A 27,796-nucleotide genomic window follows, 5' to 3' on the forward strand; every position below is an offset into this window, starting at 1 on the left:
TAGGTGAAGAGAAGAAAACAAGGTAAAAAACTGACAAAGATAGAGTCTTTGAATTTCTCTTTAAGAATCAAAGCCAGGACTCTTAGAATTTCTTTTGATGACGTGACACTGGTTCCACATAAATATTTAACTAGTTACATAACTATTTCCCTAAACATTGAAAATAAAGAAATGCATCTAAGTACATCTCCACCAGGATAGCAGAGTCACAGAGAAGACCAATTCCACATGACTTAAAACACAGTAACTGGAGTTCATCACCGAAAGTGAGACAAACCCTAAGGATGAAAATCACGTTGAACTCGTTCTGGTGGTCACACTGTTGGAAGCTGCGCTGGAGATGTCTTCTGAGAGTTGTCTGGGGAAGCCCAAAGCAAATGAGGAATTATGTTCGTGTCCCTGAAAACCTTGACTGCTAGAGAGATGACCAATGTACTACACGAGCCTGGAGCATCTTTCCGTCTTTATCTTTCCTGTGACATCAGAAATTTAGGAAGCAGTCAATGTCATGTCAAGAGAACACAGGAGGCTTCCTGAAACGCTGCCACATGCCGAAGATGGGATCATTGGAGCATCCGTAACAGCTTCCATCGGAATGCACCACGTACACTTAATCCGGAGAGTTCACAATGATCTAAAACTAATTAGTCAATTTTAACAGGAGTCTACTAAACCAACACTTGCTATTTTTACAATTAGTAAATAAAGAGGGTTATCTTGCCTTTCCTACATGACCTGAATGGTACTCTTTATAGATTATCTCATCTTAAACAAATAACAGCAAAAAAAAAAAAATGACAGGATTATAAAATCACCATTTTGCAACCCCTGACAAGCTAACTGGTCCAGACTGCCAACATGGACAAAGTGACAAATACAAGGTGGGATCCTCCTGATGAACCACACAGACCCGCCCAGGAAGGAGTCCAACCAAATCAAACAAAAGCTAAAAACCTAAACAAGCCTCCAAACACCCACTAATTTATAGGAAAATACAGGAGACAAAGGAGCATGCCAACTGACTCCAAGGGGAGGTAGTCAAAAAACTCCAGATCAGCAATGCTGGCTTCTGAACAAACACAGGCCCTGGGAAGGAGAGAAAGACGGTTGTGGAACCTACTCACTGGAGGAGTTTTGGAAGACGTCTCCACCAACTGCAACGTGCACACAGTATTTGACCCTGATTCAAAGAGGCAAACGGAGGGGGAAAGTTATGGTAATCATGACACAACTGGAAATGTGGGCACAGACTGGATATCTGACCATATTAAGGAACTGTTCATTTTCTAGAGTGTGGTAATGGTCATGGGTGCTTTTTTAAGTTCTCACCTTTTAGAGATAGATACTGAAATATTTACAGATGAAATGGCAGGGTGTCTGAAATTCACTTCAAAATAATATTCAGGCCAGGCGCAGTGACTCACGCCTGTAATCCCAGCACATTGCGAGGCCGAGATGGGCGAAATAACCTGAGGTCAGGAGTTTGAGAACAGCCTGGACAACATGATGAAATCCCATCGCTACTAAAAACACAAAAAAATTAGCCAGGTCTGCTGGTGGGCACCTGTAATCCCAGCTAATCGGGAGGCTGAGGCAGAAGAATTGCTTGAACCCAGGAGGTGGAGGTTGCAGTGAACCGAGATCATGCCACTGCACTCCAGCCTGGGCAACAAGAGTGAGACCCTTCGGCTACAGGAGCAGCGGGCATTCACGAACTGCACCCGCAAGGCAAGCCTGCCGTCCAGATGTGAAGTTTAACCTGAGGACGTGCAGCTGCTGTTAGCTATGCCACCATCCCTCTGGCTTATGATACAGAAAGTTATTATTACTTTGAGGATTAAAAAATTGGTATCCAGGCTGGGTGCGGTGGCTCAAGCCTGTAATCCCAGCACTTTGGGAGGCCGAGACGGGCGGATCACGAGGTCAGGAGATCGAGACCATCCTGGCTAACACGGTGAAACCTCGTCTCTACTAAAAATACAAAAACTAGCCGGGCGAGGTGGCGGGCGCCTGTAGTCCCAGCTACTCGGGAGGCTGAGGCAGGAAAATGGCGTAAATCCGGGAGGCAGAGCTTGCAGTGAGCTGAGATCCGGTCACTGCACTCCAGCCCGGGCGACAGAGCGAGACTCCGCCTCAAAAAAAAAAAAAAAAATTGATATCCAAGCATTAATTTTTTCTGTTTGTGTGCAGGTGGAGGCTGTTTTCTTATTAAAACATTCAAAACATCACATGTCACTCTCCTTTCTCTTTGTCCTATGGCAGAAAACACCAGCTGAAGAGACATTTGCAAAGCTCCATGCCCCTCCCAAGGCTGGCGGTGGGAAACAGCTGGCACCCGGTGACCTGCAGCTTCCGCCCTGGCTCTTCGTCAGAAAAAGAGGAAATAAATCCAAGGAATTTCTATGAAACCAAATGCAGGGCGGGGCACACACATCACAAAAAGTCTTAGAAGAGGTAATCTGGGAGGTAAGGAAATTGGTTGATTGCCAATTTTATTTGTCACTTTTTATATTCCTTATGAAAAACCTTTTTTAAAAGCATTCAGAGATCATTGTCAGTGGGAGAAAGAGAAGTCAAAGGCATCCGGTTGCCCAAAGCTGGGTTTTAAGATTTCTGATAAGCACCCAATCAATCAAACAGTGTAAACAGCTCCACTGTCTTCACGTGGATTAAACACCAGAGTTACAGAAACAACACAGTGAAACCAATGCAGCAGAAGAGTCGTCTTCGGGCAAAGGGGAGATGGCCACAGCCTTTCTGTGCTTTCTCTAAGAAAGCATTTCCAGCTCTCGGATTAAGGTCCCTGCACTGCACCTTCGGAGACTGGGCCTGCCTGAGCTTCCACCCCTCACCTGTAAATGCGGGTAAGAACCCCAACCGAGGCAAGCCAGGACTCAGACTTCAATGGCAACTATGAGTACTACCTTCTTTTTTTGAAACAGAGTCTCACTCTGTCACCCAGGCTGGAGTGCAGAGGCACGATCTTGGCTCACTGCAACCTCCACTTCTTGGGTTCAAGAGATTCTCCTGCCTCAGCCTCCCGTGTAGCTAGGGTTACAGGCATGCGCCACCATGCCTGATTTTTGTGTTTTTAGTAGAAATGGGGTTTCACCATGTTGGTCAGTCTGGTCTCAAACTCCTGACCTCAACTGATCTGCCCGCCTCGGCCTCCGAGAGTGCTGGAATTACAGGTGCAACCCACTGCACCTGGCCCAGAATTCTTTTTAAATAGAGTTTTAATTTTTTTCATAATCTAGTTTATATTTTTAAAACATGACTTTGATCTAAACAAATTCTTTTACTTTTTTTTTTTTTACAAAGTAAAGAGGATCTCCTGCCTCGTGGCTGCTACTTCTTTCCAGTAAAATTTAGTCCCTGCAACCTCAATTAAAATAAAATGATCATAAAGATCTATGTTGGGCACAGCTATGTCGTCAAAGCCCTGCTCTGGGTTAAGTGACGAAACACTCGTGATGCTACATCAGCGACAAACCCTCGGAAACCACCAGGGAGGGAGGGATGCTGTACAGACTGCGCAGTATCCCCCAAATGCCTCTGCAGAGGCTCACGCCCCATGGTGACTGTCACTGGAGATAAGGTCTTTACGGAGGCAATCATGGTAATATGGGGGCTTAAGGGTGGGACCCTCGTCCAACAAGACTGGTGTCCTCCTGAGAATGGAGAAACACTGAAGACCACACACAAGGAAAAGAGCAGGTGAGACACAGAACGGGAAGAAACCAAACCTGCCAGTGCCTGGATCGTGGGCTCTTGGCCTCCAGAACTGTTGAGAAAACACGTTTGGGCCTCCCAGTCTGTGGTATTTTGTCACAGCAGCCCGAGCTGACTCATATGCAGGCGCCAAGCCCCTCCAAAGCCGCACGGCACCCGTGGCTGCAGCCTGTCATGCTGGTAGATCTACCCTATAGGGCCAAAAATGCTTCTACCCGCAACTGCCCATCATTAACATCTGCATGGCTGTATGTAGGGGGGCAACCAAAGAAGAAAGTTCAGTCCTACTGCACCAACCCAGCTGACGGAACAGGGTCCCACATGGCACTCTCCCAAACCGGGCAGCAACCCCACTTACTCCCAGAATACAGGGAAGTATTCTGAAGCCTGCCAGGGAGCTGAGTGGACCCGCATCCACTCACTCATCCACTCCACAAGCATTTGTCCCACGGTCTCCAGGTGTGACAGGAAGCCAGGGTGCCTAGGGCCAGAGGCCACAAACACATTCCTGCTGGGTCCCGGAGGAGGGAGGCCAGCCAGGAATAGGCGTGGCATGAACTGCGCTCAGGCTGCAGGTGCCAAGCACTTCCATTTGTTTCCTTTGGAGTAAAGCAAGAGGAAACTGAGGCTCCAACTTCAGATGGCTTTCCCAAAAGCACACAGCTAGAAGGAAGCTGCACCAGACTCCATTTGAGGACTCTTCTTAGACACGACATACACGGCGCATGACATACGCTGCCTCTCAACATGCAGCTGTACCGTGGAGGAGAAAGGAGAAAAGTGCCACAGGAGATTTAAAAAAAAAAAAAAATGCTCCTGGGCCTGAGAGAGGGAAAGAGTACAGCATTTCTGTTTTATTTCTATGGGCTCAGGAGCAGAGCAGAACATTCAGGAAAGGCATTCATTCTGCAAAGCCTTTACTGGGGATATACTATTCACCAGGCACGCATGTCAAAGAGGAGCCACGTGCCCAGAGGGATGGGAAGACAGCACATTCCAACCATGAAGTCGGGGAGCAGAAGGAAGCACCGGTGAGGGAGAGCCCGTGGGAACCGCCGGGCCAGCAGCAGCAGCAGCAGCAGCGGAGCCCATGCGGCAGAAGCAGGAGCCCACACCTGAGCACTGAGGCACCCAGCCACCTGTCGCGATCCTGGGATGATTGGGCCACAGAGGCCGCACACCCCAGTAATCAACTTCTCCCCGCTCCTAGCAGGCCCTTAAGTCACTGTTGCTGAGCTCCCCTCATCCCCTTCAATATCTCTTTTCCACCAAGATGCAAAAGGCAACACCATCCTCTAGCATTTGCCCAGCACTATGTGTGTTTAATTTCCTTCCTATTTGCAAGAAGTCATTCAAAATGTAGACAGCATCTTAACAGCTTGCACATGGTATGTCTGCACGCCTTCGGGTTAGCATCCGTGTCAAAAGTCACCAACGAACACATCACAATCTCTCCATTTCCATTCTCTTGTAAAGGCTGCAGAATGTCTGCCTCAACACTAAGCAGACTTTTTTCTGCAAAATTACAAGGAAACACTGAACAAGGGCAGATGCACAAAATGATCCCCATGACGCCTGACGAACGACTCCATGTTGAGACAGCAGCTAGTGACCCTTCCCACCCCAGTGGATCAGCGCTGTTACTGCCAGCTCAGTATCTATACCCCTGTCTTTCAGAGAACCTTTCAAGTGTTCCTTTGAGGACCTGCCCCGCTATTCTCTCTGCTGCCACTCTGATGAGGCTGTCCATGAAAGGCCTCCCCTGGCCAAGGAGTGGCAGAATCTGGGCCAATCAAATACTCTCCAGGCAACCCAAGCAGTGCCCTAAATACACAGGCAGCCTGTGCCTGTCCCCTGGGCCCCTGGTTCAGTCTACTCCAATGCCTCCATGCTCAAAACCATCCCCACAACCTTCCAATAAAATCCACGTCTGCTGGAGTCAGCCAGAATGGGATTCTCATATTTTCAACCAAGGACCCAAAGAGTCAACTTACCACAGTCCCCAGATGGAAGGGTAAACAAGTTCTGACAGTTCTAAAAGGCAAAGCCCATCTGCTAAAGGCAAACATTACCTAAATGTAAGGACTTTTTTAATGCCCTAAATTCTGATGGCAACTCCCAAAGAAAAGATTCCCAAAATGGTGGCCATGGCAAGCTCAACGGCCTGAGTATACAAGTTCCCCAACGATCAATATGGCCGCAGCCCCCTTCTCTGGGACATGAGTCCTTGAACACCTGATCTAAACAACCGTTATGTTCCTTGTTGCTACACAGGCTGTGCCCTGCAGGCCACAGTCCATCTCACCTCCCTCGTGCAGTTAAGCTCCACGGAGCTCTCACCATGTGTCCAGTCCTGGACAAGACACTGGGGTTTGGTCCCTGAGCACCTTGAGCCCATGCTGGGGAGAGACGTGCAGTCCCCATCACAGCAAAGTGCACAGGCTACCAGGTGGCGGGCCCTGGCATCGCCAGCAGGAGCCATGGAACTGGCCTTGGGGAAGCAGGACTCTTGAGCTGGGTTGTGAAGGCGTCGGGTGGGTTAAGAAAAGAGGCTTGCCAAGGGGCAGGACTCAGGTGATCCAAAGCCACAGAAGGGGCCCCAGACAGAGCAAGCAGCCTGCCAGGAACTGTGAGCCTGGTTCCTGGTATCCTACGCAGCAAAGGTGCCACAGGCGGGGCGACACCAGGCTGGAGAGCAGGCAGGGCCACAGCAAAGGGCCTGGCAGTCCAGCGAGGCAACTCCATTTCCATTTCTTTACTTCCTCCGTGACTCCTTCTAAAAAGGCTTAAGGGTGAGGCCAAGGAATTTCAACTTCATTCTAAAAGCCCTAGTGAGCCATTTAAAGGTTTAAGCAGGTTGAGGTCTGGGTAGATTTATATTTTGGGATCTATTTATGGGTTAACCCAGCTGTCAAACATGAATTGCCACATCATTCTCTGAGAGGAGATGTGTGTGAGCGCACGCGGACCACACTGGCACACACCAAGGTGAGACTCGGGAAAATCGCCTGTGCTCAGTCATCTGAATACAGAAACATGTCTTCTGGACACATAAACACCCACAGGAAACATACAGGGGAACATACAACCTCATCATAAAACATCTCAACAGGAGCCTGGGAGTTACCAAACTTAAAACTTGAAAAGCTACAAAATTGCCCTTTATTTGGAAGAGCGCAATCATTCTTGGGAGGGTTGAGTGTGGGGGGACTGTGTGTTGTTGGGTCTTCGGATTTTTTAACTAAGAAAGGACTCCAACCTCATGGACATCATAATGGCAAACCAGTTTCGATGCTTCTAGACCCCATCAAGCACAGCTGGGTGGTATTCTATCCGCCAGCCAGGAATGCGCCCACTGGAACAGTCCAGGTTCCAGGTTTTGGTTTACCCACTGTTCCCCATGCCATGGCACCTGGATTGGGAGTGCCCAGAGCCATAGTACCCAAAGTGTGGCACCAAAATGGCAGCAGCAGCCTCTCCAGGGGACTCGTCAGCAAGGCAAGTTCCCAGGTCTCACCCCACACCCACTGAATCAGAACTTCTGTGGGTGGAGCCCAGTGATCTGCATTTCCTTTTTTTTTTCTGAAACAGAGTCTCGCTCTGCTGCCCAGGCTGCAGTGCAGTGGTGCAATCTCAGTTTGCTGCAACCTCCACCTCCTGGGTTCAAGGGATTCTCCTGCCTCAAGCTCCTGAATAGCTGGGATTATAGGCGCCTGCCACCACTACTGGCTAATTTTTGTATTTTTAGTAGAGACGGGGTTTCACCATGTTGGCCAAGCTGGTCTCGAACGCCTGACCTCAAGTGATCTGCCCACCTCGGCCTCCCAAAGTGTTGGGATTACAGGCATGAACCACCCGCATCCGCACAGTGATCTGCATTTTAACCCACTCTCAGTTAAAACACAGGTGACCTGAGGTGACCCTGATGCAGGCTAAAGTCTGAGAACCACTGATCTCAAACCTTTAAGACCACTTAACAGCAAGAAAAAGCTGGAGAAGCCACATCTGAACTAGAAAAGCACAAACGGGTCCAACAAAACTGCAAACTAGATTTTCTCAAAAACGACCCGAACTGCCACAAAATGAACTGGTCAGGATAAACTTGACCAGAACCAAGAGTGCCCAGCTCTAAACAGATGCTGCCGGAGGAATCTCACATGCAGAGGGCCCAGGCCAGCCGGGAGCCCTGCTCGTGCATTAATGGCACAGTGTGTTTTTTTTATAACATCCAAAGCACTTAAAAGAATAACATTTTCACTCATATATCTCAACAACTTCCTGGAGAGGAAGGCAAAGGGCAGATTCTCTGGCTGGCGCAAAGGTTACACGGTCAGGAGGGACCCAGGAGCCACCGAGCAGGGGCAGGCAGGATGGGAGGCCCAGGGAGCTCATCACCTACCTCCAGTTCAGACGCCTTTGCCCAGCTGCCCACACCACGGCGAATCCTAACAGGGAAATCAAGGCAGGAATGGGGGAGGATGTGCATGGATTGATCAATCGATTGATTGGTTTTTAGTGATAGGGTGTCACTCTGTTGCCCAGGTTGGAGAGTGGTGGTGCAATCATGGCTCACTGCAGCCTCAACCTCCTAGGCTCAGGCAATCCTCCCACCTCAGTCTCCTGAGCAGCTGGGACCATAGGCAGCACCAACACACCTGGCTTGTTTTGTTTTTTAGTAGAGATGGGGGTCTCCCTATGTTACCCAGACTGGTCTTGAACTCCTAGCTTCAAGCAATCCTCCCACCTCGGTCTCCCAAAGTGTTGGGATCATAGGTGTGAGCCAATGCGCCTGCCCAATTTTCTTATTCTTATGTCAACAAAACAGTGTTTCCCCAAGCTTGGCATTCTCCCCTAAAAGTTAAAAAACAGATACTCAAAGAAACTCTCAAACTCCCAAACAAGACACAGCCATCTGCCCCACATTCTGCTGATGCAGCATCAGATCAAGAAGTGACTGACATGGCCACCGATGTGGACAATGACCATCACCACACACACACACACATTCATACACACATTCATACACTCATACACACATTCACACTCACACACACATTCACACTCACACATATTCACACATATTCACACTCTCACGCACTCACATTCACACACAGTCACACACTGACACATTCACACTCACATTCACACACACGCATTCACACATTCACACACTCACGCATTCACATTCACACACTCGCACTCACAATCACACTCACGCATTCACACACGCATTCACAAATTAACACACATTCATACACACTCATTCACACACATTCACACATTCTCACAGTCACACATTCACACATACACATTCACACACATGCATTCACACACATCCACACACATTCACTCATTCACTCATTCTCCCACACATTCACACACACATTCACACATATACACACAATCTCACAAGCATGTTTTATAGGAACAAAATCCACAGTTTGGGGAAATTACATGGGTTTTTCTCCCCACCCTACAAATAGAACTGCCAGGGGAACTCTCTCAAATGCGGAATTGTCAAAAAGATTTATATATTAAAGTTTCCAGATTTTCTCTTGGCCAGAAAACAAGTGAGTAATTTCCCTGAGCCCAGCATAGGTTAATAATCAAAGAAGTTCGTTAGGAACTGCCCTGAGCTCAGGCTGCCAGGCGGTTAGTCATAAAGAGCTAGGTGGAATTTGCCTACTCAGGCAATGGGAGGAGAGAGAGTCACATCCCCACAGAGAAGCCGGTTTCCTAGAACACTTGTGGGCCAGGAGCTGGCTGAGCCCCCTGCTGCTCCCGGCTGCCCCCTCCCTGAGGGCCTGGGTCAGACCCCAGGGAACCAGGTATCCTTGCTCACCGAGAGGGCGGTCCCCTCTGGACACACAGGTAGACACACCTCTAGAAAATTCCACCAGTTCCCACCTGAAACAGAAGCGTGTACCAGAGTGACCCTTGGTGAGTGCAGATCAGAGGCTGAGGGGGTCACAGAGCTCATCTGACCTGGGGTTCTCAGTCTCAGGACGATGAAGACTCAGGGCTGCCCCCAGCATGGTGGGATCTTGGGCAGCGTCCCTCACCTCCACCTGCCACGTGCCAGTAACAACCACGCCACCCCAAAGTTGTAACAAACCGAAAATTGCCCCAGACATTGCCAGATGTCCTCTTGGGGGCTACAACGCTTGCATGCCATACCCACCCACCCCTAGCACCTTGTTGAAAACTGATCTTGGCCAAACATCTGGATTTACAGACAGGGAAACTGAGGTCAGAGGTCAGAAGGAGAGGCACACTGGCTCTGCTCCCCTGGGTTCTGCGACCTTATAAGGTGGTCTTCAGTCTGCACCTCTTTCTTGGGCTTCTCCTTTCCCTCTTCAGCCTCACCCCTACAGCCTCCCACCCCCTCATCAGTACAAGACACTTCACAGCTCAAGAGACACAGACGGCAAACGCTCTTTCTGAAGGACAGCTGCTATCCCATCACTGCCAGAAGCCTGCTGAACTTAAGCCCAAAGTGGACACTGCTAGCGGGAGAGTAAAATCAACCAATTTGGAAAACAGTAGGCAGTTTACGTAAAAAATACACACCCACCACATCTCCCAGCCACTCCACTCCCAGGGATCTACCCAAGAGAAATGAAAGCACGTGCCCATATGTAGACTTGTGTGTGAATGTTCACAGCAGCTCTATCTGTAAAAGCCAAGAACCGGAAACAACTCCATCAATATCCATCTGCAGGATAAACACATTGTGGTAAATCCATACAATGGAACATTACTCAGCAATGAAAAAGAAAAAGCTACAGATATACATGACAACTTGAATGACCCTAAAAATCATCCTGCTGATTGAATGAAGCCAGTCAAAGAAGGGGTCCTTTACTGCAGCGGTCCCTAATCTTTTTGGCACCAGGGGCCAGTTTCGTGGAAGACAATTTTTCCAGTGATGAGAGGCAGGCGGATGGTTTCGTGATGATTCAAATGCATTACATTTATTGTGCACCTTATTTCTATTATTACTACATTGTAACATATAATGAAATAATTCTACAACTCACCATAACGTAGAATCAGTGGGAGCCCTGAGCTTGTTTTCCTTCAACTCGACGGTCCCATCTGGGGGGGACGGGAGACGGCGGCAGATCATCGGGCATTCGTCTCATAAGGAGCGCCAAATCTAGATCCCTCATATGTGCTGTTCACAGTAGGGTTTGTGCTCTTATGAGCATCTAATGCCACCACTGATCTGACAGGAAGTGGAGCTCAGAGGGTAATGTACGGCACAGGGAATGGCTGTAAATACAGACGAAGCTTCACTTGCTGGCCCGCCACACACCTCCTGCTGTGAGGCCTGGTTGCTAATAGGCCAGTACTGGTCCATGGCCCAGAGGTTGGGGACCCCCTTTTTAATGCATCTTATTTCTATTTAATTCTGGAAAATGCAAACTAATCCACAGGGACAGAGAGCAGATGACTGCAAGCAGACAGGCAGAGGCGGTGTGGGTTGCAAAGGGGCAGGAGGGTGTTGGGGTCAGGGAATGGTCACCTCCCTTACCTCCGCGGTGGCTACACGGGTCAAAACTCATCAAACGGTAAACTTTCAAGAGTTGGAGTTTACTTTTTATGTAAATCATACCTCTGGCCGGGCACAGTGGCTCACACCTATAATCCCAACATTTTGGGAAGATGAGGAGGGCGGATCACTTGAGGTCAGGAGTTCAAGACCAGCCTGGCCAACATGGTGAAACCCTGTCTCCACTAAAAATACAAAAATTAGCCGGGCGTGGTTGTGGATGTCTATAATCCCAGCTACTCAAGAGGCTGAGGAAGGAGAACTGCTTAAAGCTGGGAACCCGGGAGGCAGAGGTTACAGCGAGCCGAGATCATGCCGCTACACTCCAGCCTGGGTGACAGAGCCAGACTCCGTCTCAAATAAAAAAAAAAAAAAAAATCACACCTTTATAAAGAGGTAGACAAAAATCAAGTAAGTGCAGACAAAGCATTCCAACCATAAAACCCACCAGTAATTTTCACAGTAACTGTCAGTAATTGTTCACATCACATGAGTTCACACCACCCTCTAGGTAAGTCTGGTTCAAGCAGGTGAGGGTGGCTGCAGGTGAGCACACACCCCACACTGCTAGGCCGCCACTGTGTGGGAAGCAGATAGCACAGTCACCAGCACACCCCCCACTAAAGTGGTGAAGAGTCTGGCGACACTTGGCATCAGGCCCATGCACTGGATTCTGCCACTTCCGGCTCTGCCACCTTCCTCTGTGTAACCCTGGGCAAATCACTTTGATGCCCAGAGCATCCCTTTCTCCCTCTTTTGCTAATTACAGCACAGGGGGAAAGTAACTTCTATTTACATGTATAAAAAGTTAACTGCCCACTAACATCTCCATTATTAAAATGTCACAGAATTTGTGTGGCTTAAATGTAAGCTGTATTTTCAGCTAGCTAGGATTAAAGGTGTTGCAGATTTCCTAAACTCAGGTGAATTTTCAAAGGCATGCTGTTTGGAAATCCTCCCTCCTCCCGTACTGCGGAACCTGTAATCGCAGGCAGTCAGCTTGCCTCCATGCCTCCTCCTCATGTAATCAAAACCGTCAGTCAGCATCCCAGCCACCACCAACTCTCAGCAAGGGAATAAAAGTGAACCAACAGCTGTTATTTTCTTTATAACCTTGGTGAGTAAAAAACTGAGGGTGAATGTGAGTTTCAAAACACAAATTGAAATCTGCCGGAGAGCTGCAAACTGCAGAGAGAATTCCCCAAGTACTGTCTGCAGACTTATGGCCTGATTTCTGAAGTTTCCTTTTCTGCTTTATCAAAACATCAAAACTGTAGGTGGCATTACTTGGCATATACCTGAAGGAATACACATTGTTCTACCATAAAGACACATGCAATTAGTTATGTGTTCACTGTGGCACTACTCATAATAGCAAAGACACGGAATCAACCAAAATGTCCATCAGTGGTGGGCTGAATAAAGAAAATGTGGTACCTACACACCGTGGAGTACTATGCAGCCATAAAAAAAGGAATGAGATCATGTCCTGTGCAGCAACATGGATGGAGCTGGAGACCAATATCATAAGCAAACCAGCAGAGGAACAGAAAACCAAATATCTCATGTTCTCACTTGAGCCAAACATTGACACAAAGAAAGGAACAACAGCCACCAAGGCCTAGTTGAGGGTGGAGGGTTGGAGGTGGCAAAGGACTGAAAAACTGCCTATCAGGTACTGTACTTACTATGCGTGTGATGGAATAATCCATACACCAGACCCCCATGACACACAACTTACCTATGTAACACACCTGCATGGGGACCCCTGAAACTAAAAGCTTTTTAAAAAAATAAAAATAAAAACCCATGGGTGGCTGGTGTCCATGGGTCCTGAGTTCGAATCCTGCCTCTACCACCTTCAGGAGTGGGCGGATTCAGGCAAGACTTTAAACTCTCCAGGCTGCAGGCTCCTGACCTGCCAAAGGAGGGTTCTACCACCTCTGTCTGGCAGTGACCAGGATAACAAAATGACACAAAGGACACCCAGCCCTGAACACGGCGTCCTGAGTGTCGTCCCCAAACACTCAGGTGGCAGGTGCTATTATGGATTTTATTCAGTGAGGGGAAGGGAAGAAACCAGGAGGATGATTCAGGAAATGTCCCACAGAAATTTCTGGAATCTGGAGCAGAAGCAGCTGTCAGAGATGCCTGCAGGCAATGGTGTCACTTACAAAGCAAAACCGCACGGGCTGCTGCAGTAGAGCTGTGCCCCAGTCCAGCGGGACACCCCCGACTCCTCCGCCAGCGCTCCCCTGCCATCACCATCCAGACTCTTGCCAGCTTCTCACTTATCCTCCTCACTCTTATGTCTTCTCGTCCTAAACACAGATTCATAACTAACGTCTGAATAAAACCACAGGTGACAGGGTGACAGGGACAAAAACTCCTTAGTTGGTCGGCACACAGGACACTCAGCAACTGCCCATCTATTAATGACAAGACAGATTCTGGGCAGCTGCTTCATTCAGGCCTGTGCAGGTACTGACGCTTAGCATTAAAGAGACGACTCACGACTACAGAGCAGTCACCCAGAGAAATGGCAGGAGGTCCTAAGTCAGGGTCGCCCCAGCGCAAGCGACCTCGGGCTGCCCACGGGCTCCAGGAAGAAAGACTCAGCAAGCAGCCACTCCAGCTCCAGCTCCCTTCAAGCTCAAGTCCTGCGAGAGACGATAATGTACACAAGACTGGAAGAAAAATGCACAGAAATAAACCCTGCCCATCCCCTGTGGGCAGACAGCTGAGGTCTCTATGTCACCTGCTCTGCCGTTCACTTCCCAAGGCTCCAGCCCTCATTCTCTCCCAGCTTTGTAAACCATCAACCCAGGAAAGAGGATGAACGTGGATGTGAATGAGGAAAACAAGAGTGTGTGCTTCGCTTTCATGTGTGGTTTTGCGTCTCACTGGCCCTGCCCGTATAGACCCTGCTTCTGGCGGCTCCTAACCAAGAATGTTCCCAGTGGCATCCTATTTTCAAAACCAGAAACTGTTGGACAAATAAATTCAAGTTTCTACGTAAAATTCTGAAATTTATGTCTAGACACCCCCAAAAGACAATATCATAGTCATCACAATTCAATTTTTTTTTTTGAGACAAAATCTCACTCTGTCACCCAGGGTGGAGTGCAGTGACGCAATCACAGCTCACTGCAGCCTGCAATTTCTTGGCTCATGCAATCCTCCTACCTCAGCCACGCAAGTAGCTAGGACTAATGGCACTCGCCACTGTGCCGAGACTGGTCTCAAACTCCTGGCCTCAAGCAATCCTCCCACTTCGGCCACCCAAAGTGCTGAGATTACAAGCATGCGCCACCGCATCCTGCTTCAAATTTTTTAAAATATTGAAACTCAAGCTAAATAAATAAATAAGTAAATAAATAAAATAAGGCCGGGCACAGTGATCCATGCCTGTAATCCCTGTACTTTGGGAGGTCAAGGTGGGTGGATCATCTGAGGTCAGGAGTTTGAGACCAGCCTGGCCAACCTGGTGGCACCCCATCTCTATTAAAAATACAAAAATTAGCTGGACGTGGTGGCAGGTGCCTGTAATCCCAGCTACTCGGGAGGCTGAGGCAGGAGAATCACTTGAACCCAGGAGGCAGAGGTTGCAGTGAGCTGAGATCGCACCATTACACTCCAGCCTGGGTGACAGAACAAGACTCTGTAAGAAGAAAAAAAATTAAAACATAAAATAAAAATTAAAAAAAAAAACTCAGTATCTGGATCTAACAAGAATTATGTAACAAGAGCCAAGGTAACAGTAACCATGGAAAATGGGTCTTCTAAACACACATTTCTGGAAACGCTGACTGCAATGAGCTCCCTCCCTTACAACATCCCTGATACTGTTCCCACAGCCCAGACCCCTGGTCACCAGCATCTCCATCCTGCGTGGTAACAGCTGGGTATCAAAGCACTCCCGGCCGGGCGCAGTGGTTCACGCCTGTAATCCCAGCACTTTGGGAGGCCGAGGTGGGCGGATCACCTGAGGTTAGGAGTTCGACACCAGCCTGGCCAACATGGTGAAACCCCATCTCTACTAAAAATATAAAAATTAGCTGGGTGTGGTGGTACATGTCTGTAGTCCCAGCAACCCAGGAGGCTGAGACAGGAGAATCGCTTGAACCTGGGAGGCAAAGGCTGCAGTGAGCCGAGATCACACCACTGCACTCCAGCCTGGTCGACAGAGCGAGCGAGACTCCATCTCGGAAAAAAAAAAAAAAAAAAGCACTCCCCTCTCCAAGCGGGATCCATAATCAGTAGTTCCTACCATCCAATAAAAGGTCTCCCAGCCTGCTTTCAGGGGCTGTCAAGGACCACTCACCATTCGGTCGCCTACCCTGCTCTTCCCAGGTTGAAGAGACTGTTCCGGATGCTCCAATCATAGTACCCACTGGCCTGGAAAGCCCGGAAAGCCCTCCTGACGGCTACCTGGCTTCCAGGATCTCTCCCTGGACTCCGCCCCATCCCCCAGGCCCCTCCCACACAGCCTTGTGTGGCTCAGCTCTCTATGTGCATCAGCGGCTCCCAGGTGAGATCTGAAGGGCCCTGAGTGTCCCACACATCTGCCTGTTCTCCCAGCTTCAAAAACTGGGCTCTGCCCAGTGAAGGGGCTTGATAAAATCTGGTCTATTGATTCTCACATTTAGCCATTTCCCCTACTAAACAAAGTAAGTATAAACTTGGTCCTCCCACCACCATCCCTCAAAATAAATATTTGCCATTGCAAAGCCACCAGAGAAATCCACACATGCACACACTGCCCTTACTCAATCCATGGCCCCGTGTGTCCTTCCTGGCTCTGGCCTTGCTTAGCACTGGCCTTTGTGGAGGGGGATGGGCAGCTCCCAGGACACAGACCCGGAACAGAGAAAATTACTCCTTGAGTTGGCAACACTTAGTTTTTTTTTTCTTTTGTGTCTTCAGCATAATTGCTACAAACAACAAAAACTGAATAATGCTAATACGTAACTATGAAGGCCATAACACAGTTTAGGCCAAACATACAGAGTGAATTCCCTTTCAAACACCAACACAGATCCAGTGGGTTATCTAAAACTCAGCACAGAGATGGATTGAGGCTGCTTGGGGCTCAGCCAGAAAGAGTCCCCCAGTTGACAACTGACTTCTGCTAGGAGCCAAGGAGAGCCAAAGGGGGCCCCTGTTCCAGTCCCAGGGGAACTGCACCCTCTTCCTGGTGAGGGATTTCGCTTACACAGCTCCATTCACAGAGCCGTCATTATTCAACTAACAAGGAATTAATAGCCTGCAGACAATCCAAAAGTTTAAAAACCTAATCTCTAAGACAGTGCTGGAAATGCATTAGCCATGCAAATATTTGTTTATGAACAAACAACTGAAAGAATGAAAATCAGTAGAGGGAGACAAATGGCCATCCTGAGTGTCATAAAATGAACCTTGAAAGCACTGAAAGGTTTCCCAGGTAGGGGCTGCTGGGCTGAAGGAGCGGCCTCACGAGCAGCTATGTCCAACCCACAGAGAGAAAGAGACAGAGCCCAGCACACACCCGACAGAAATGAGGCCATAAGGGCACCAAAAGGCAAGCGAGAATGTGCACAGTGGTGCTATTCATGATGGCCCCAAAACAGGCTGCCACTCAAACACTGACAGCCCCAAAACAGGCAGCCACTCAAACACTGACAGCCCCCAAAACAGGCAGCCACTCAAACACTGACAGCCCCCAAAACAGGCAGCCACTCAAACACTGACAGCCCCAAAACAGGCAGCCACTCAAACACTGACAGCCCCAAAACAGGCAGCCACTCAAACACTGACAGCCCCAAAACAGGCAGCCACTCAAACACTGACAGCCCCAAAACAGGCAGCCACTCAAACACTGACAGCCCCAAAACAGGCAGCCACTCAAACACTGACAGCCCCAAAACAGGCAGCCACTCAAACACTGACAGCCCCAAAACAGGCAGCCACTCAAACACTGACAGCCCCAAAACAGGCAGCCACTCAAACACTGACAGCCCCAAAACAGGCAGCCACTCAAACACTGACAGCCCCAAAACAGGCAGCCACTCAAACACTGACAGCCTCCAAAACAGGCAGCCACTCAAACACTGACAGCCCCAAAACAGGCAGCCACTCAAACACTGACAGCCCCAAAACAGGGAACCACTGAAACACTGACAGCCCCAAAACAGGCAGCCACTTAAGCGCACATCACAGGCGGAAGAGACCAATAATCGGGGGCTACAATTTCTAACCACCCTCAAGGTAGATGAGTCTGTGCTGGCCACTGAACTGGATGCTGGTACTACAAACAGTTTGTGAAAACTTTCTCCTTTATGACTCAGGCACCTTTCTCTATGTTATGTGTCAAAAAAAAGAGAGTTCGAGGCTGGGTGCAGTGGCTCAAGCCTGTGATCCTAAGACTTCAGGAGGCCAAGGCAACACAGCGAGAACCCATCTCTACAAAAAAATTTAAAAAAAAAAAAATTAGTCGGACATGGTGGTATGTGCCTGTGGTCCCAGCTACTTGGGAGGCCAAGGCAGGAGGATCGCTTCAGGAGGGCACAGCTTCAGTAAGCCATGATCATGCCACTGTACTTCAGCCTGACTGACATTCGAGACTGTCTCAAAAATTAAAAAATGGGTCAGGCACGGTGGCTCATGCCTGTAATCCCAGCACTCTGGAAGGCGGAGGCAGGTGAATTGCTTGAGTCCAGAATTTGAAGACCAGCCCAGGTAACAAGGTGAAACCCCATCTCTACTGAAGATACAACGAATTAGCCAAGCGTGGTGCACGCCTGTAGTCCCAGCTACTTGGGGGGCTGAGGTGGGAGGATCACTTGATTCTGGGAGGTTGAGGCTACAAATGAGTCCCAATAGTGCCACTGCACTGCAGCCTGAGCAACAGAGAACCTGTCTCAAAAAACAAATCATAAATAATAAAAAGTTCCAAGAAAGAGTTTGAAGTGGTCTCAATCCCACCAGTTCCAAACCCAAACTTCAAGTACCACATGAACACTCAGAGATCCAGGCTTGATTGCTGAAGCCAAAATTACCACAGTGCTGTTCCCCGCCAATCACACCATCCCCTCCCAAATCAGGTTCACCAGCCTGAACTTCCAGCAGGAGCAATGTCATCAGAACAGGAGCAGATACTGGATCCGGGCTCACAGCAGCCCCCCAGACCTTCGAAAACAACAGCAAAGCGGGGGCAGACAGGCTTCCGGAAGTGCCCTCTCTGGAAAACATGCTGGATTCTCCCCCACTGAAAAGGGCAGCTCAACGCACAAACAGGATGGAAGTTCAGGGCAATCAGTTCTTTCCAAATTGATTTCTTTTTCATTACATAAGCTAGCCAGCACTTCCGACAATATCAATCCTGCTGAAGGGTACCATCATACAGTGGGCATGCCCCCAAGGTGACATTTAAGAAGTGCAAACTCTTTCCTGAAAAAAGGGTAGGTCTTGTGGCTATTTTTTGCAGGCATTCATATACATTTTTAAAAAATATCTAACTTCTGTCTTTCAAGTATCCTCGATACTATAAATCACTATCGGCTAAAACTAAAACGTGTTGAATTGAAGCTAAATTTACTTTCTAAAGATACCATTCTGCCTTTAAGACTATTATCTGAGTGAGAATAGGGGAACAGTAGCTTTGTCCTAAGCTGGAAATCAACATGGTTATATTTACTAGAGCCTGTTGAATGTTGACATTTCTCCAAGACCAAACATAAATCATTTGTGAACACGGCCAGTAATTATTTGAAATTCTTCTCCCAGAACCATGAAAAGTGTTTTCCCACCCTTTAAAAAAAATTAAAAAAGGAAATAAAAAGCTTCTAACCATGATGCTAATGACAACCAGACGGCATGAGCAGTTTTAAAGATTAGACAGTTGCTTGTGTAGAAACACTGTACAAATACTCCAACACTGCAGCCCAAAAAAGACAATCCCCATCAAACAGCGGGAGAAGTGTGAAATTTGCAAATGAGCCCCTGGTTAAACAAAAACACCAATCTGTTCCCAGAGAGCTCAGGGTGGCCACCTGTTCGGGGCTGGTGGCAAGTTCTGGTTACCAACGGAAGAAACAATACTGGAGTGAGCAGCGACAGCCCCCTCTCGGGCCCTGGTCCCCACCCTCGAGCCTATATTTAGTCTGCTCTTTATGGAAAATGTCCCAACCTCGCACACAAACAAGCTATCTGGCTGGTTATTCAAAAGATCCATCAACGATCTCTTCTGCAGGGAGTGGTATTTGTTCTCCTTTCCTCCCCAGGCCTCAGACACAAGCACGATACCCACTTCTGGCCATGGTCACTTGTGAGAAAAGTCCTGGAAGACAGAGGGACTGGACCCAATGGACAATGCCAGCCCTGCCTCCGGATGGTCATCACTGCATCCTGGGAAAGACAGAGGCCCACACTATGAAATGGGACCCCCAAATCCCCCTCAGCCCCTCAGAAGCACAGAGCTTCCAAAAGGCCAGGGCTCACTGCAGCACACACAAAGCACTTGTACCCCTGAATAAAAATAACAGATGCTGCAAAGATTAGAGATTAACATCTGTAGAGTGCATTTTGTTTCTCGGAGAAAGGTACTTAACAAAGGGAAGGAATTATGTAGCTAAGCACCAGATCAGAACCTCAAACCCTGGATTTTAAAAATAGCTAAGCCTCATCCGCTTTGCCAGACTCAATCACTTAAGCTAAGGACTCGAAGGGTCTGGAGGATTGGGATGGGGGCAGGGAGGGGGACACAGGTTTGCTAGAGTGTACAGAAACACGAGACAAAATGAAATCGGTGGTTAAAACAAGCCAGAGTGAGACTCACAAACTATAAACACCTGCAGGGTATACAGCGGGAAAAACGGATGCAAAATAAGGGATTTTCATCTTAACAAAATAAAATGCCTGGTTTAGGCAAAACACAAGAGGTGGTAGCAACAGGGCTGCAGGTTTTGATTTGAAGGTTCCTGCAGCTGCCCCCACTGCTTCTCTCCCTTCTGAGTCACTTCCTTCAGGCTCCTCCAACAGCTCTTTTAAGCTACTAGTAACATCTAGATCCTGTCTTTTACAGAAATGTGCTTTCAACTTGGAAATATTGGTAACAAAATGTGTCATCTGCCAAATTATCATACAATAAGTGAATATTGAAGAATCCCATCTAAATATACATGAGACTACATTAAAAAGCAACAATCTCCGAAAGACAAGAAGGAAAATCCACAAAACCACAGAACGAGACTAGAAGGAAATGGACATCAGCTGCCTCCACCTCCAGACCAGATTCTCTTGGCAATGGCCATCCGCCATGCCACCATGTCACAGAAACACAGCCCACTGGCAGATGCCCCTGAGAGCAATAACTGAAGCACACCCTGAGAATGGCCCCGCACGGCAGGTGCACCTGAATGTGTGTTCGGGGTTCTGAGCTAAGGAATCCAGGAGTGGCCAACCCGGAGATTCATTCCTTATCTATGAGGAACATCTAAACCACCAGCCTGTCCCATGGAAAGCAGGCCATACAGGGTATTCAGGCTCTTCGATTGGGGTTAAAAGAAGGTGGCTGGGTGGTGGTTGTTTGGAGGAGTGTGTTAAGTGAAAATGCTATATAAACTGCACACTTTCTGAAAGCAGGTAGCAGCGCTTCTCTTGCCGAGGCTGCCATGGGACCGCTATGTACGTAAGTTCCCCTAATAAACCCTGTGTCTTTTGTCTGCTGGCTCTAGGTCTCTTCTCCAGTCTCTTGAACCCAGTGCCATCCCTAATGAAATTTAAAGCGGTCCAGGACGACAGACTCAGCATTCAGCTCCTTTTCAAAAAGCATCATGGAGATCATATGAACACCAGCTTGAAATCATTCGGATCTGGTTTAAGTCCCTCCTCCACCACACTTAGCCTGTGTGACCACAAGCAACTCCCTGAGCAGCTGGCCTTCGGTGTCTTCACCTGCAACCTGCAGGAGAGGCTGATGAAACCTTCTCACCTGGCTACAAACACAGCAAGGAAGAAGAAGTCATGGCCCAGAGATGATACCAAGTCAACTGGAGCTGCCTTCCCTCTACAGCAATGCTTCCTGAATTGTGGTCCCTGGACCAGGGCATCCGCATCCTCAGGACACTTGGTAGAGAGGCATATTCTTGCATCGTGCTCCAAACCCACAGAACTAAAAACTTGGGAGGTATGGGAAGGGCCGGCAATCTGTTTCCACCAGCCCTCAATGTGACCTGACACACACTCACGTTTTGCTCTCAGTGTGATACCGAAGATACTACATCATGGCAGTGACACAGGCTGTCACCCATTTGTCCTCTTAATATTGATTCTATGTCTGAAATTCACTTACACCAAACATAAACACCAACCTGTTGTAGACAGGTGATCTGAAAAAGCTGCCAAGATTTAGCAAGCACATCTTTTGCTTCCCCTACCTACAGTCAAGAAAATTCCACTTCCATCCCAAACACCACATGATACTGAGTTCCCACCAAGCCAGCCCACCAAATCCAAAAGGTGTCGAACCCTAACTTCTGTGCTCTGGGGACGTTTCAAAATGCCCTCACTTCTGCAGCGCATAAACACTGCTGATCCTACCAAGAAGGAGCTTCTGAAAGGACCCTTTGGCAAGTCAGCCAGCCAGCCAACAAACAACCCTCGGGCATCCTTCGAGGGCCAGACATGACATATCAAACCACTGAGGATACAACAATAAACAAGCCCTGACATCTGCCCTCTACCAGCTTCCAGATCTCCCGACCAGCTTCCCGACCTCCCGACCAGCTTCCAGACCTCCCGACCAGCTTCCGGACCTCCCGGCTGGAGTGGGATTAAGTAGGTGAGCCAAACGGGGTGGGCAAAGGGCAGGAGGGCCTTAATTCTGGCGAGGCAAGGCTGGTCATGAGTGACACCAACACAGACCGGGCCTCGCATGGTGAGCAACAGGCAGAGAAGGCGGCATCTCAAAGAGCACCTGCACCACAACTAAGAGGAATGAGTAAGCCGGACTCACAAGGAACACCCACACGGAGGCGGCCCCGGGTTCCGGTAAGGTATGAGAGCTCACCTGGAAGCAACTAAAAACCAACCGAGTGTTATTTTTAAGGAGGGGACTGCAAACCTGCTGCCTTCCATTCAACCTGAAGGATTACGAACATGGCCAATGGTGACAAAGAAACATGACACTTATCGGCGGCAGGAAGAAAATGTTTGTTTCCCTAAACATGCACACCTGCATCAACCGGACTAAACACATTTCCACGTGAAAACAAACGCTTCTGAAGTTTTGCCACAGTCAGTTGCTTTACAGAGAATACTTTTGGTTCTTTGGGGCCTTCTCAAATTCTCTTGCCTTAGGTGGCGGAAACAAGCTTGGGACGCTTTGCACATATGGCCTATGGGGAGTATGAATAACAAGGGCTCTGTTTCTATCTCACACGGCGACAGAGGGCCAGAGGTGAGGTTGGACGGGCCCAGCTCACCGCTCTTGCACAAGTGTCCCAAGCTTGCTGGGCCTCAGCAGTGTATCTGTGTACAGGATCGCCGCAGGAGGAACTGAGATGATGCACATTAGACACTCCGCACTCTGTGGGGCACAGATGCTCAACAGAGCAGCTGTATCATGGGACACAATGGGGAACCCTGACCCACCTTCCCAGGTCCCCCAAACACTGGGGCTCAGATACTACTGAGATTCCAGGGTCCTGGAATCTCCCTGTGAAAATGCCCTTAAGAAGTGCAGGGCAGGGTTCTCCCACCAAATGCCAGGCCAGGCCAGGCCAGTGGAGAGCTTGGCTCATCGGCCACCTGGTGGGGATGGAGGCTTGAGGGCTGGCTGAGGGCTCAACCTCAGAAGAAGGCCAACCTTCCCGGCGACGCCTGGGAACCGGGGAATCGCGCTGCCTGGCTGAATGAGCTGGCTGGGTTATCACTCACATCACGGTCCTGCTGCTGGCAAGCTGAATTACGATGTGCAACTGCTAAGAGAGGCTTTATCCTTGAAAAAAGAACAAGCTTTATTGAACAAGAAAGGCAGTTGATTCATCTACCTCAACGCCATCAACCCCAGATGGAGTTTTCTAAAGAGAATCAGAGGGCAAACTAACACACGCTGTTCAGATTGGAGGCAAGGTGGGTCTCAGGCTCATTTCTGGGCATGGTGGCTGCAGAGGCTCCGGAGACGACACAGCTGTGTGGCTACGTTTCACAGCACGCCATGCCCCATAGGACATCCCAGAAACCTGATCAGATAAATCTGGAACAATCAGCAATGCTTCCTTAAACTCTAGCAATTTGGGGGTGGGGGGAGGGAGGAATAAACCTCTCAATGTACAAAATAAAAATTGGGGGAAAAAAAAATCTCTCTGACAAGCTAATGTTTTAAAACAAGACTGAGGGCAAAATCACATGTAATCCCACGCCTACAAACAGGATTACAGATCTGTTTTTATTTGGGAGCCTTGGTGAGCCTTTCAACTAAAATATATTTCGTCCATCGTTAAGAGATTTTCTAACCCAGACCCACTTCAAGTCGTTCTGAAATGAGCATCAGCCAAAACATCCTTCCCTTGGACAAGGCCGCACCTCACTCCAATAGCAAAAATTCCTGAAGATGCCAGAAAACAGGGAACTTTTGAGTAGGGTGCAGCCAAATGTGGGAATATTGTGCCAACAAGAGAAACCCTATCTTCAAAAGCTCTTCATAACATTAAGAAGCGCCCACATCATGGTAGTCCAGAGGCTTTGGAAGTCAGACCCCAATTTTGTGTATGTACATATGGAGGAAGGGGGGGGAAAACTCTAGTTGGAAATCTTCTAAAATGTGGCTAGTTTTCTGTCTGGTGGGACAAGTGACTTTTTGAGCCATTTGTTATGACGTGCACCTGCTGTTCTGATTAGAAATGGGTAGACTTTAAAACCTCCAAGGTGCACGCACAGGCAGGGGCAGCTCCTTGCCGGGAGCCCTCTGCAGTTACTGTGATGTTCCAGCGCAGGCTGAGTTGCCAGCACTGGGTTTCTGCCATCCACACGCAGTCTGGAGACTGAAACTCCATTCAAATGACCCCTTGGTTCAGATCAGACTTTAAACCACCGCAGTCAAATGTTCAGGAGACCATTATCCCTCCCTGAACCTCCACCCGCTCCTCCATAAAATGAGGATAACAGGGTTGGTGAAGTCACACAATGAGACGACAAATGCAAAAAGATTTCTGTTAAAGTTCTACAGAAATGAAAGGTAGGTATCATTATTGATCACAGAAGAACATGCAAAGAACAGTAGCATGTCTGAGTGGTTCTTCGGCCTCACTAAATTAACTACAGCTCCACACAATGTAGACATCCCCATTTCTAAGAGAAAAATAACAGCATCCCCCCAGTCCCAAACAGGCTTCGCCCAATGATTCTAAGCCTTATGAAAAATGACAAGGATCCCGGCCAAGAAGGTGCCTACAGTCTCAAATCACAAAGGAAGCATCATACTGTCAAAAACCACCATCATCTAGGAACGACTTTTTTTTTTTTTTTTTTTTTAAAGGAAGAAAGGAAAAGGCAACCACATCCTCCTTCTAGAAAGTCAAACTGCTTTGCTGGAAGTGCTTGAGCCCCAGAGCTCAGCTTCAAGAATGGGAAATAAAAACGAGGTGCTGTGAACCCCACTCAGCCAGAGGTCTCCACGCAGCAACAGAGGCTCTCAGCCAGGTGCCTTCAATGCCTGACACCGGCTTTCACAGCATTTCATCAGACTTCTGCGGATGCTGCCAGCCAGCCAGGAAGAACCATCTGAAATGAGCACCGTGCAGCCTCCACAGCTCCCGTACCCGACGCAGAGCTGGAGCTCTGGAGGAACCTTGCTGCAACACCACCCAATCATCAGCAGAGGGGTGCAGGTCCCACCGCCTCTCACCACGAGACACGGCCTGTCTCTTGAGGAATTCACAGAGCATCTTAAGTCACCAACAAGGCAGCCAGGTGACCTCATGGGAGACAGATACACACCAGGGGCCAGGACCCCATAAAGCTGGAGCTCCACCTGGGTCCTCCCCTGGAATTAGCAAGTACCCCAAGGGTATAGTCTGCCAGTCAGCCAGCCTGGCTGGGACATGGTTCAAGCCTACAGGGCTGCCAAATGCCAAGGGCTCAGCAACACAACATCCACTTTCTCCACCTAACTGGCCAAGTTTCAAACCAAAACACTTCGGGGTTAGTAGTTCAGACTGCAGAGTGCCAAGGCAAAGCCTCTCTGTGGGCTGATACCCTCTCCCTCACAGAGGGAGGAGGCTGGACAACGCCAGCACCAGGCTTTCAGGCACATTCCTGCCGGCCTTGAGCCATTCTCAATGTTCCTCAATAGAGGTCTTACCAGCCAGTCTGTATTATGGACAAGCCACTCCGCAGGCTTTTTACCATCACAGGCCAATAGCGCTGACAGGGGAGAAAGTGCTGATCAACTGTGGCTAGGATCTGACTCCACACTGCCCACACACATGTCACCTGGTGCCCCAGGTAAGTCTTGGCAGGACCAAAGGGATGAAGCAAGGAAATAATTCAGCAGCCTGGAAACAGAGAAATGAGAGCCACCAGAAATCCAAAGGGCACAGTCTCGGAAGGCAGACTGCTGTTGTAGCTCTCCTGGAAGGCCATGGCCCTGCCTGACATTCAGAGGGAAGCGGGGGATTCTGCCCAAGTATCCGGCCCCCCTTAAAATCACAGCACCCTCCACTTCAGTGGCCTCCAAGTGCAGACATACGAAAGCGAGACCCTTCCGCTGGAGGACGCCCTGCCCTCCTGGTAGGGTTCTTCCCTCCTCTCATCCAATCCAGGACTTCTGGTTGGTACAAAGCACACTACCGGGGCCAGCGTCTGCACAGGGGCAAATGGACCTGCATCTGGACACGATGCTCCCGCGGTTGGGGCTGGCTCTCGGCATCCACTAAGTTCAGCTGCACCCCTGAATTGAGCAAAGACACTAAGGAGGACAGCCCTCCTGCGCCCAAACACGCCGGCCCGGGCCTCGCCCCCCGAGGCAGCACTTCTCAGAACACGTCTTCAACGTTCAGCAAGACGCCCAGGCCTGGCAACCTGTCAGGGGTCGGGTGGCACCAACCCCTCTAGCTGCCCCCCCGCGTCTGCTGGGCCGGGACGCTTGGGCGGCCCAGGACGCTGAGGCACCGAGCCACTTTCCCGCAGGAGAGGCTCTATTGTCCATTAGCAAATTAACGCTGACGATCCATCTTCCTGGCGGAGCTCGCGGCGTGCGGGGCGCAGGCGACGCTCGCCGGCCTTACAAGGCAAGCAGCGCCGCAATGCTCCCTCTGCGGGGCAGCCGCGTGCCCCAGCCGGCGAGTGTGGACACCCGCACGCACACAGCGCACACCCCCGCCGCGCCGCGGGCGTCCGCGCCTTCCCGAGGCCCCAAGGCGGCCCGGCCCTCACCTTCGATGGCGATGACGTGCTCCCGGATCTGGTTCTGCAGCACCGGCTCCTCCACGCGCTCCAGCAGCTCGTAGATGGAGTAGATGTTGGGGTGGACCGACTCGAAGCGCTGGATCTCGGCCCGGATGGCAGCCGAGTTGGCCAGCTGCTGCTGGTAGTTCATGGTGCAGGCGCCGCGTCCGGAGCCGCGCGCCCCCCGCCGCCGCCGCCCCGCGCCCCGGGGCCCGAGGGCCGCCGAGCCCGGGGCTCCGCAGCCCCCGGGGAGCCGGGCCCGCCGGCGGCGGGCGGAGGAGGCGCGAGAAGAAAGGCGCGGGCGGAGCAGGCGCGGGGCTGGCCCGCGGGCTCAGTTCATGCCCGGGACGCGCGGCCAGCAAGCGAGCGGGCCCCGGCGTCCCGGGTCAGCGGGCCGCCCGCGGGGAGCGCGCCCCCATGGAGCGCGCCGCGGCGGGCGCGGCCGGCCCCAGAGGAGGCTCGCTGGGGCGCCTTCCTGAGCCGCAGCCGCCTTCCAGCCCTAGGGGCTGCTCCGCCGAGCAGCCATTAAAGCCCAGGCAGCCGCCGCACTCCGAGCGCCGGGGCCGAGGGCCGACCCCTGGGCAGTGTGACCGCGCCGCTCCCGGCTCCTGGCCGCGGCGTGGGTCCGCGCGCTGCGTACTGCGCCGCCCGGCGCGTCGGGACCCCGCGCGAGCCCGCCGTGCGCCGCCGACCGAGCTGGAACCGAGCCGCAGGCGCCGTGCAAGCCGCGGAGCCCGCTCCGAGCGCCGCCCGCCGCCTGCCCGGCCGGCCCCCTCCCTGGCACGCAGGGCTCCGGCCCACGTCGGCCCCGCCCCCGCCTGCGCCCGCGCCCGCGCCCCGCCCGCCCGCGCGCTCGCCGCCCTCCGGCCGCCGCCGCTGCGTCCTCCTTGGCGCTTCCCAGCGCGCCGGATCCCGGGGAATTGCGCCAGGCCCCGCCCCGCGCCTGCCTCTGGGCTTCCTGGGACTTGTAGTCCGCGCCCCCGGCGGGCCGGGGCGGCTGGGTGCGCCGGGTGTTCACACCGGGCCAGGGTGCGGGACCCTGCCGCCAGCCGGGCCCTGCGTCGCCCAGCTCCTATCCGGGTT

General features: G+C 50.5%; 1 protein-coding gene across 4 annotated transcripts in view; it reads right to left on the bottom strand.

Annotated features, from left to right (window-relative positions):
- The window catches only part of AGAP1 (ArfGAP with GTPase domain, ankyrin repeat and PH domain 1), a 637,917-nt gene extending 610,410 nt beyond the window's left edge, over positions 1–27,507 (bottom strand). For 2 of the 4 annotated variants that reach the window (XM_033229802.1, XM_033229800.1), the window contains exon 1: positions 26,702–27,507. In XM_033229802.1, the coding sequence (XP_033085693.1) occupies positions 26,702–26,864 (163 nt within the window). In that variant the 5' untranslated portion in view covers positions 26,865–27,507. The remainder of the gene's footprint in view (positions 1–26,701) is intronic. The other 2 variants (XM_033229801.1, XM_033229799.1) reach the window with 1 other exon arrangement.
- Positions 27,508–27,796: the final 289 nt, after the last annotated feature.

The sequence above is a fragment of the Trachypithecus francoisi genome, unplaced genomic scaffold, assembly GCF_009764315.1.
Source record: "Trachypithecus francoisi isolate TF-2019V2 unplaced genomic scaffold, Tfra_2.0 Lachesis_group13, whole genome shotgun sequence".
NCBI lineage: Eukaryota > Metazoa > Chordata > Mammalia > Primates > Cercopithecidae > Trachypithecus > Trachypithecus francoisi.